The sequence below is a fragment of the Melanotaenia boesemani genome, chromosome 9 (genome assembly GCF_017639745.1).
Source record: "Melanotaenia boesemani isolate fMelBoe1 chromosome 9, fMelBoe1.pri, whole genome shotgun sequence".
Classification (NCBI taxonomy): Eukaryota; Metazoa; Chordata; class Actinopteri; order Atheriniformes; family Melanotaeniidae; genus Melanotaenia; species Melanotaenia boesemani.
In genome coordinates this window covers 28,766,609-28,778,320 of record NC_055690.1, presented here as the reverse complement: position 1 = coordinate 28,778,320, position 11,712 = coordinate 28,766,609, and the positions used below count along the sequence as shown (strand labels likewise).

General features: G+C 39.6%; 1 protein-coding gene across 2 annotated transcripts in view; it reads left to right on the top strand.

Annotated features, from left to right (window-relative positions):
* Positions 1-9,237: 9,237 nt before the first annotated feature.
* The window catches only part of ets1 (v-ets avian erythroblastosis virus E26 oncogene homolog 1), a 38,072-nt gene continuing 35,597 nt past the window's right edge, over positions 9,238-11,712 (top strand). Inside the window, exons 1-2 of one of the 2 annotated variants that reach the window (XM_041994984.1) lie at positions 9,238-9,341; positions 10,501-10,699. In XM_041994984.1, coding sequence (XP_041850918.1) covers positions 10,628-10,699 — 72 coding nt within the window. In that variant the 5' untranslated portion in view covers positions 9,238-9,341; positions 10,501-10,627. The remainder of the gene's footprint in view (positions 9,342-10,500; positions 10,700-11,712) is intronic. The other variant, XM_041994986.1, reaches the window with a different exon arrangement.

Here is an 11,712-nt window from a genome sequence, read left to right as displayed (position 1 = left end):
ACCACTTGAGGGCTCTCTGGCTCAAGCTAGAGGTGGTTAATTGAAGATTCTGGTACTCCTGTTCATGGGGACATTATGTAAAGACAATAAAGAGGCAAACCTTTAGATGAAATGAGCTCAAAAGTGTCATTGTTAGGGAAACTTTTTTTTTTTTTTGTCTTTTTAGAATGATGCTGCTTTTCTGGTATTTATTCCAAGAGCCCCATACTGGATAAGTTAATAACTCCAAAAGAAAACTTTTGTGTGAAGTTATTACTCGATTCAGGATTTCTAAGGTCAAACAGAAGAAGCATGGCATCCTCCCCCTTCACTTTTGATGCAAAGAAACTAGTGACACAAAGAAACATGGCATGCCATGTACTACACCCACCAGATGAGAGCAGGACATTGTTTTCTCTTGCTGCAGCAAAGCACAACAAAGGCAACGCATGAGACAACCTCACGCAGGCCAACCAGCTCAGGAAAGCATTTCAGGGTGAAACGGGAGAAAGAGTGAGAATGAGTCAGAGTCAGTTTTAAGGCTGTGTTTATGTGTGGGTGAGGGCACTACCCCAAACGCCTAGGCAAACCACAGCATTCCACACCAGCTCTTAAAGAGACAGGCCAACACTGCCATCAGGGATATCTGGGGAGTAAAGTGTTAACATATGGTGTGGGCTATTTGAGAAAGTTGGTGATACGAACAGAAGCCAGGAAGTGGTTGTGCCAGCCCCCTGATGGCATTTTGTACCAGCTCAAACTATACACAAGGTAGTCCTTGAGAAAAATTACATTATGAGATGTTTGTTTCACTTTAGCAAAGTGACTAAAAGTAATAACAGGGTTTGTAACATTAAGTTTTTCTTTTGCTTTTTGTTTTTAGCGAAAGCAACCAAGGCATTTACTTCTAATTTTAATAATAATAATAATGATAAAGCCAATAATGGCAGACATGCTGTTTCTGTATTTCAGACATCCCCTGATAGAGGGCACAATTGAGCCATGAAACAAGTGTGGAAACAGCATGTCTTATCAGGCTTGTGGGTTAAACTTTTCATATTACAGCTCATTGAGTTTAGCAGGTCTAAAAACTTCCACAAACTTCAAAATCTGTTCATTTGCTTCTGTAATAACTTCGGTCATTTCTCTCATGCTGTTTCCAACAGATTTCTAAACATTCAGGTTCTGAGCTGTCTGAAAAATGACAGGAAGAAATGTTAGTTCTCTGCTATTAAGAGCGCAAATGAAAACCAGCCAGAGAGCAAGAAAATAGTGTAGGTGTGAGCAGGGAGCGCATAGTGGTGGTGACAGTCCTTTGGTTAGAGAGAGTGGGAGGCTGAGGAGAAAGAGAAAGTGTGCTGGTGAGGGGGTGTTATATGAACAAGGTTTCAGAGAGGATGCAGAAAAGGAAATGAATGGAAGTGGGGTGGGGGTTAAAAAAGAGAAACAGCCTGTATAGGCACTGAAAATCCAGGGCACAGTGTGGACCTAACATCCTTAAAACCATCAACGGAGCTCTAAAAATAACCTACTTTCTGCACAGTTAGAGGTGGGAGTGGGAGTAAGGTTTGAGTGAGGTGTGGGTAAGTGGGGGCACCAGGCAGTTGAGGTGGGAGTGGGTCTCGCAGTATGGAAACTGAATATGTCTAGAGGTGGAGAAGAACATAGAAACCCAAAACCTGCCAGGGACCACTGTAGAGAGATGAATCAGGGATTTAGTTGTGTTTATGTGCAGGAGACATAGATGGAGAGAAGTAGGGGGGTGTAGGAATAAGACAGTGAAAGTGGAAGAGAGACCCCACATACTCAGCCACCACTGTCTTTTCGCTTGGTAAACCCTATTCAGCTTTGGAAATATTCATCCAATGCTTTAAAAATTGATTTTAGCTAGCAAAATAGTTTTATTAAGCTTTTGGCTTTACATTTTCATAGAAATGTCTGGTGTTACTGGTAATTGAACCCTTTAGGCACATTTAGAAGTTTAAAGTTTTTAATTCATAGCCTACTGTAAAAGAGAAAAAAATGTTGAATATGAACCAGAGTTTATGAGGGCAGTAAAATGGCTTCATATTGTGACGTCACAGGTTGGCAGCCATATTAGATTTCATTATTATTGATCGTGGATAAGGGCCGAATGCTGACGAGATCGACCGACAGCGGAGCAGCTGATTGCTAACGGCCAGTTCACGTGTCTGCCATGTAGAGGTGGAAAGTTGTAACGAGTTTAAGTTTTCTGGCCTGGTGCTTGTCGCACTTTGGTGACTTAAATCTTAATGATTTTATATATATATATATATATATATATATATATATATATATATATATATATATATATAACCACAATTCCACAAAAGTTTAGTATCTGTGTAAAATATCCACAAAAAACCTTTTCTGAGACTCTTCCTCTTTAAAGTACTCTTTTTAGCACCAGTCATGTTGCTGATCTGTTGCCAGTGAGCTTGATTAGCTACAAAAGTTTTCTCCAGCTGTTTGATTTTACTACCACTTTCCACTTTCCAGTCTTTTTGTTTTTGATTCTCCAGCTTTTTTGAGACTTGTCATCATCAAATTCAAGGTGAGCTAATATTTTTCATAAAATTGTAAATATTACTTTTAAATCATTTGTGTTCTGCTGATAATAACTGTGATTGAAACGTAGCAGAAATAAAGTAAACTGGAAGTTAATTTATGTCTATGATCCCAGAACAGGAAGACAAAAAATAGCCACAAAAGGACATATGTACTAAAAAAGAGCACAATACATGGAAGTCAATCAGAGTAAGATAATAAATTAAATGAGTAAGATAGATATAATAAATACAAAAAAATGTAGAATTCCCTTTTAATCCAACAAATGATTTTTGAGGGCCCAATAACTGTGTTGTTTTGTATTTCTACATCTTTAATTCATAACTTCAGAAAGCTAATTAACCAAACTGTGGCATCCAATCAGCTAAAAGAGGAGCTCTAGATCTACCAGCACTGCCACTGTAGAAATATTGTGCAAGATAATCAATCATTTCAAACACTGAAATAAAGTTAAATATATTGAAACTGGGTAAGTTGGACTAGACTCTTAAAATTTCAGATTGATCTTCATGATGATCCCTCTAACTGGTTTAATTAAACAAAATTAAATTTGCTTGTGATGACTGAATATTTAATGTGTCACAGATAACTTCATCCATAATTGTGTCTTTCATAACGGATTTCTGATGTCCCGATGTGAAATACATGGCGCCTTTTTTCCTCAGAGTAATGTCAAGCAACATGTCAGCTATCAAATGCAAAGTTTTGCTTATTGTAATGTTGTAGACCTATTTTAATCTCTATGGTTACATTTGTAAAAGTTTCCATTACAGAAATAAAACATGTTCTTGCACTATTTGTTAAATTCAGACAATTTCAGAAAGATCACAGTGTAATAAAGATAAAAAAAAAACTAAAAAAAACTACTCCAGAATACTTACCAATAAAAACGGTGTTCCACAGAGATCAGTTCTTGGCCCCAACCTGCTTGCATTTTTTTTCCTCTGTAATTCGCTCCAGTTACCATCATTATAGCCTTTTTTATCAGTCCTTCTCTCAGGTTAATTTTGAACTGGAAAAACATGCCGTACTTTTTGTTCAAGATATTTAACATTGTGTTTCTTGTTTCTTTTACATACAACACATTTCCAAAACTAGCACTCCGACCACTAAAGATCATGAAACAGTGTTATTTTTCAAATAATTTAAAATTTCATGCACATGTTTTCATGGAAAAATCTACTGTTGAATCCATAGCTTTCTGAGTTTGTCAGTAAGAGAAATCATATTATGAGTCGGCCTGAGACCCATGACTTTGTAACACAAAACCGCTTTCTTGCAAACCTGCTAACCAGCCAGTAGTTATCACACACCATCAGCTTACATGTCTGATACTGAAATGTCAGTATTCTGGTATAGATGTCACACTCTTGTCTCCTAGCAGTGAAAACTGTATCCCTTAAGTCTATAAGTGTGTGTTGCAGCAGTAAATGCAATTTCTTTTTTTACAGTTATGCAAATGATCTTGATATTTTAGACACTTGTTGCAGCACACAGTCCCCATTTTATATGAAACTCTATTGTGTTCCAGTGACATCCTCATGTAAAATACATTTCCCCTGGTAAAATATCAGTTTAGAGAAACTCTTTCAATTTGCTCATTTTATTTTATTTATTTATTTTTAGTAAAACCCTGAATTACACCTTAACTGATCAGATAATTAAACATATCTGTTGTGAGTATTTCCATTTAATCACGTTAAAACATGCTGATCTTGCAGAAATGTGTAAATAATAACATCTTTAATGCTGCATCATGATATTGGAACATCTGTGCTGAAAGAGTTTCAGATTGACAAAACTTTTTGCTTTTGCACAGGAAAAGTAAATCATACAAACAAATTATATTTTATTGTTCGACTTATAAATGACCACCCACCTCCTGAATGTGTTCACAAAGCACAAAATGGTGGTTTCAAGCATTCTTTAATGTTGATCAAGAAGCTTCACAGAGTGAGATTCAAGACACAACACAGACTCAGCTGAAAACCAACCACTGACAACAGCTCCTTCTTCCCTCTCATCACCCTGATAAGCCTTCCTCTACAGCCCGATTCACACCTCATCACAGGCTGAATGACATGAGCGAAGCCGACAGGTCTGCTAAAGGCACTTTTGTTATCATCAGTGTGAACACAGTGGGGATGTAGTGGAGCTAATGATTCCCTTGTTTTATAAACCATAGTCAGTGAGATGCTCAGGTTGACTTTCAGTCTCAGGAACTTAATTACTTCCCACAGTGGAAAGCACCAGATTAGCAAGCTGAAGTAATAGCAGGTTTTGTGTGTTAGAGTTCAACTGATGGAATAACACAGTGAAAGGAGATAAAAGAGAACAGACACTAACAAAATCTGTTACCCTCCACTTTACTATCAGGAAAGCATCACATTTAAGATCTACAATCTGTAACAGTAATTTCCACAAAGTACACACAAAGAAGTAAAAGCGTTCACCAAAATAAAGACATGAGCTGCTTTATCTGGCAGAACAAGAAGAAAAAAATAAATAAAAAGAAGGAAATACAGCAATCTATGTGTTCTTGTAGGATTTAAAACATGCTATGTTTGCATTTCCAGAGCAGGGATTCCATCTTCTAACCACTGCTTTTGTTTTCCTGTCTTATGCACACTTGTATCTTGTGTTTGTAGGCTAGCTGTCTTAGATTTTTTTTTAAAGTTTGTGTGCAATGGTGTTATGTTGTCTCCTTTTCCATGATCATCACTTTTAAATCTGATGACCGTGAGAAAACCTGAGTAAAGGCTGGCTAAAATGCTTTTTACAGAATACAGATGACTGAGGTTACTTATGTCCTTAGTTGACATCTTTAGGTCAGAAATCTCCCCTTTGACATTTAGCATTCTGTCTTCTTTCCTGCTTTGAAAATGTTCTGCCTATACAGTATGCACCTCCTAGGCTTGCCTCTCCACCCCTCCTCTGCAGTTCTCTCTTCTCTAATGAGTGTGTGCTACACAGGCATTTGGAGAACCTCCTCTGCTAATTACATGACAAGCATCTCGATCTGGGGCTCTAATGAAGAGGAATAGGGAGCTGGAAACACTGCCAGAGTGGCGGGGGGTTAAGTTCACAACTGTGCAGGGTCTTTGAGTGAATGCTTGTGTGAATCAGGAGGAGTATTCTGGCAACGGACCAGCTGCTTATCAGCAGGGCAAGTTGGACTCAGCATCTATAGTTCTTCCCTTCCGCCCTCAGACTGCTTTTTCCTGTCATCTTACAATAATCTCTTTTTTCCCCTTGTTTTTCCAGTAACTTTACACATATTAAAGATGGCACAATCTTGGAAAAGCTTTGAATTATGATGCAAAATACATGCAAATACATGGTCTGTCAATGCTCAATGTCTTGTGTGCAGAACCAGGTTTTTGGATGGTATACTAAATGTGCAGTGTTAGTTTCAACAAGGGAATCAGTTGGTCATGGGTGTGCTATTAATTAAAGAAAGTATTGACTGACAAAAACTAAAGCTACAGTTCACGCTAACACATGGCCTACAAATAAACCCACACACAAAGGAGACAAAACCCAAAAAGGGAGAAAGAGAAAGCGCGACCTAGGCAGAGATCCAACTACACAGCATGTGATTTGGAGGAACTTACTCTGTCAAGAGGCACACTCAAACAGAAGATCGCTGTCCCGTACCATCCCTCGTGAAATGCTTGAGAAACACAAACCATCTGGAGGCTATAGTGCACACTCTCAACCCATCAAATATTGAGGATGTTTGTCTGATTTACAGAGCCTATTAAGAACTGTTTGGACAACTTGGCTGAGGGATTGGTGCTTTAATTAAAAATAATATCAAGAGCTAATATTGCCCCCAAGACCTTTGCTTCACAGTCAACAGTGCAACAAAGTCACGGTTCTGTGGTTGGGGGTAAAAGTCTGAGGCACAAACAGTTCTGAATGAATGTAGTCAGGCCTAATACAAAGCTTTCTCCATGCTCTGACCCCACAGAGGCCACTGCCCTTACTTTTCCCCTTTCTTTCTGCTGATTCCAATTGCATCGAAGACTGTTTCAGGCCCAAGCCCACTGCAGTGATGGCATATTGATACTGTCATAAAATATTACACCCTCACTTTATTCATTAGAGCTGGGCTTTAATCTAAAAATATCATGGGCAGGGAATAAAACAGAGTTTTCAGCAGCAGAATGATCAGGCCTGCACTTCTCTCACTGAGCCACAGCTCGGAAACACTGAGGCCCAAAATAGATGTTCTTCTCATAAAGGGCTCCTTCTTTGTAGTCGGGATACAGCAACAACATCTGCGGGGCAGTTTCTATGGGGGGAACAGATTCGGGCAGGCTATCAAAGAGAGGCGATCTCCTGTGAGAAGTGGTGGGTGGAGGACGTCCATATTCTTTTTTCCTTTTTTTTTTTTTTTTGCCTCTCTCCTGCTCTTTCCCTCTGTCTCATGCTTCCAAAAATCTGTAGCAATCAGGATGATGCTAATAAAAGACCATTAATATCACCTGTCAGAGCTATCTTTGGAAGATCCAAAATGAGAAAATGAGATAAAAGAATTCATAGTCTGGAGCTGCTCGACAAGATGCAGAGTAGAAGTGGAGGGCAGACATTAATTTTGTTAGGCTATTGATAAAAAAAATCAAGTTAAAAAACAGCAAAGGAATCTTGTATATATTATAACTTAAAATGAATAATCTTATCTAGAACAGTAGATTGAAAGATTTTCAGCAATGTGCTGTTGCAAATCAGCACCTTTTACTTGGTTTGTGACTTTCGAATTAATGCTAAGCATATTCTACATGACATCCTTTCAGGGTTTAAGTTATATGGTAAACTCCACTGGATTTAGGTGAGGAATAAATGCATCAGCGATAAAAAAAATCGAAGAATGTTTACTGAAGCATAATTTCATACATTATATATCTTCAGGTGGAGCAATGATGCAAGGGCAGTTTTTACTGAGCAAATGACGGTGATGGTGGATGCCATAAATCCCTGCAGATCTTTTGACTGATGGTTTTTACAGGCCGTGATGGCAACGTGTTCACTACCTGTTTAATGTAAAACATGAGCCCAGCCTGCAGACAGACAGAGGCACTGAGGGGAAAAAGATGGCACCATAATAGGGAGGTGAAAGGCAGGGGCCAACGTGATGATAGTGGCTTCATGCAGAGCAGAAGTGTATCAGGGGCCTCGCCTTTGAACTGGCAGGCCAGCTAATTGAAACAGCATTGCTGGGGCATCGGTGTAGGATCTGGATCGCATTCAGCCTCGCTTTTATACAATTTGGTCTCATCACAAGGGCGTGCCCCATGCTTTTCTCTCCACATGGCAATAAGTCATACCCTCGCCTTTTGCCCTCGACGTGTTGCCCATCTGTGTCCCTCGGGGGCCCGGGGGGTGCGGAGGGCCACAGAACGCAGAGGGATTCAGATGAGGTCTTGAGAAAATGCAGGCTGCCTGCTACAGAGCCCCTTATGGTACTTCTTCACGCCTCTTACCTTGGACTTGACCCACCTCCTCTTTCCCTCCCTCCTGAGCTCTTCACTCACACACACACACACTGACACACACCTCTTTACCCCCAGACTTAAGATTTACTAGTAAGAGCAGTGGCTGTCAGGAGGTTTGAACCGTGCACTTTCTAATTCAAACAAATGCTTCACTGAGGTCAGAGAATTATCATGGAGTCACAAGGTGTTTCAGATCACTCACAAGTGTTGAATGTTGTACTGATAGAGGGAGAGAAGAGGAGGAAGGAAAGATGTTGGCCTTTACTTGCAGATAATGCACTGTAGTGATGAGCCTGTGAGCTTGCAGCATGGAAATGATTAAACAAAAAAAGAGATAAATAAGCAAATACACTGATAAACCCCTTTTATCACCAACCTCAATCGAAACAGGTAGATGTAGATCTTGCCTCGTGCTGGGGGAATCCTCTCATTTCGCAGAAGACTGATCATTTCTGTCAGAGCTTTACTCATCGTCCCACGAGCATTAGATGTGACTTGAAGTTGAGAGGGAAAAATATATGATAGACATGGAAGAACAATATATATATATAAAAAATGCAAAGCAGCAGATATATTAATTAAACTGATTTTAACCTGGTTTGAGGCCACACATGACCAGTATATTACAAATGCCAACAGAAAAAAGCAGATTTTATAAAAGTAATGATTGTACACATGTTTAGAAATGGCTGGGGTTTTAATGGGTTTTTTTTTTTCAGATCAACATCACAGGAAGATCAGCCATTGTCATAATCACATCCCACTCTGTGTGATGTTTTCCTGCCTCTTTCCTGCTGTTTTCCTCTGTTCTGACTTTATGTCAACAAATAATGAAATACACTAATTCAGTTTATCTTAGATTAAATTAAAAATAGATATCAGTACATATCTCCCTCATTGTTTATAAGTCAATTTTATGTTGCACAAATAGTTTGGAGCTACCGGTTCTTTTAAATTACAGCAAAGTGTATTTATGGAAGGATATGTGAAAAGTTCAAGTTAACCCTTTGTTGACCAGCACAGGCTCCTCTACAAGTTTCCACCTGCATGTGAGCCGCAGCTGCATGTGAAGTCCAAAGACTACATGCAGAGGAAAAATAGGATTTGGAGAGGATCACCGTGCGATTGAGGGAGGGACTAAAAGTGTGCATAATATTCCTTCCTCTGTGGGACTCGCTACGAGCAGGTACAGCATCTCTGCAGTCCACCGCTCAGCTGTCACGCTCAGCTGTCCAGCGCTTCCAGTTTGCATGAAACTTTGAAGCCTCGCAATCGGTAAGTACCAAGTTCTAATTGCATTAACTGAAAAAGTCAAGAGTATGAATGAGAGGATGCTTATATATTACGTTCGGAGCTCCTTTAATAACGCATATGCTTTTTGCTGCCTTTGAAGGTTTTTTTGTGTTGTTGTTGTTCCCGACAGGAATTCTCATGAGGAATTTTGATGAGACTTAAAGGGCACTTTTTAGTTTAAGATTTCGACCTGAAAACTGTAACTTATAAAAGAAAATGAAAAAAAGAAAATATATAGCTAATTTAAAATTAATTTTAAAATAAACTTTATTGTGACAGGATAGTCAGTTGTTCTCGATTTCTAAGTTTTACAAATCATTAAGTAATGCCCGTAAGGGATCTATTTATATCACAAAATGATTCCTTCTCTAAATTTGTACTGATTTAATATTTTTTAAACCAAATCAGTTACATTTGAAAGGCATAAGGTGAAGCAGGGTTTTGAATGCAGAACTGATGTGCGCTTTATTCACCGCGTGTATGAGCGCTTCTTTTTCTAAAACAAGAGCATCTGAATCTTTTTGAGCTGCTGAACATCTGCAAGCATTGAGGGCTGGCGCATCTCCCCGCAGTCTGTTAGCAGCTGCCACGATCTACAAAACGCTTAACATATGAATGTGAGGAAGATGGAGACCTGTATTGCAACATGCCACTGCCCATACACACAGCATTCCTCCTTTACTGAATCCAGCAGCTCAGTTTCTCGTCTCTTGTGTTGATGCAGCTTTAAGCTACAATGTTAAGTGATAAGCAGAGTGTGTGGGAGGAGGAAAGGAAGGGGAAGGAGAAGAGAGTTGGATGAAAGGGAGGGAGACCGTGGGAGAAGAGATCAGTAAACTGGATTAATTTTCATTGTACTTTTTTTAAACATTTTTCAAATAAAACGTAGTTTAAAACATTTAAACCACTTAAAACAGAAATTAAAAGATGTCAGAAGTTGACATCCTGAAAAAGTTTTGTTTTCATGTGTCTGAACTGTGAAGCTGATGTTGCAGATTATTGAAACCCAGCTCAAATTTCTCTTTCTTTGACCCCCTTCCCTCTCAATCTCTCTCTCTCTCTCTTCTCCCTTTTCCTTCTCCTTTCTCACACACCTACCCCCCATCCCAATACACAAACACACACACACACACATACAAAGAGTATACGCCACATCCTTGTACACATAAAGTTTAAACAACGTGTGATAGATAGGTCTTTCCACCCATCTTTGGCCGTTTGCGTGTTGATCCCTTCAGCAGGCCCTGCTTCTCCTGTCCTCAGCGTCCATGATGAGTTACTACATGGATCCAGTTTCTTCCTACCCAGCCCTTCACCCCTGTGACCGTCTGGGCGCAACGGTAAGACCTCCCTCGTAAATTATGTCTGTGTTAAGGCTACCTACCACACAGCTGGCTAGCAGTGTGAGGGAATGAGTGTGTTTGTGTGTGTATTAGCAGCTTTGAGACATTGCAGGGCAGGAATGTGCACAGGAGCACCTGATGTGTAAACTCTGGATTTCATCACTTCACAGGAGCACATTCGATCTTCTTTTTTCTTCTTCATTTCCTTTTTAAGTTTACTCCACCAGTATTGCTCTATTTTTTTTTTTAATCTGGATGTACCGTTTTTCATAGTTTCATCAAAAGTTAAGAAATTCTGTTGTTGAACAAGAAGATTTTCTACTCTGTTGCACAACCACCCTGCACCCTGAACTTCTCTTTAGCAAGTAATAAAGCACAGATCTGCAGGCCTAACATTGCCACTAAGCAATCATACTGGAGTCAGGCAGTACCCACCGATCAACTTTTCTCAGCTAAACCATCTTTGCGGTGCTTAATACTCTCCAAATAAGAGAACTGAATACAGAGCCAGAGGCAGTTGTTGCTGGGAACATTGGGATTCCTGTCAGGTGAGCATTTGAAGGGTGAAGGCCAAGGAGCAGCAACATAAATGCCTCCATTTGTATGCAGAGCACCAGCACATTAGGATAATAGACTGAGGTTACATGCAAATGACAACCCCACCCTGGCCTGATAGACAACACGGAAGGATACAGCTCCCTGGGTCCTAATTGGCTCAGGTGGTGGGGCTTGCCTTTGAAATTGAGAATACTGTATACCAGGGCTGCTTGGTCAAAAGGTGAACCCATGTCAATGCGGTGCCTCCACTGTTTCGAATTTACATGAATTATCTGCAACAAAAGCAGAGGTTCTTATATCTTTTCTTTTTTATGTTTGCAACAAAGACAACACCTGTATTTTGAATGTGTCATAAAGACAGCTTGTGGAGAAGTGATGAAAAATCACTTCCACCTACCATAGCAATATAAAAGTGACACCACTGCAAAAGGAATTAGTTCATTTACAGAATT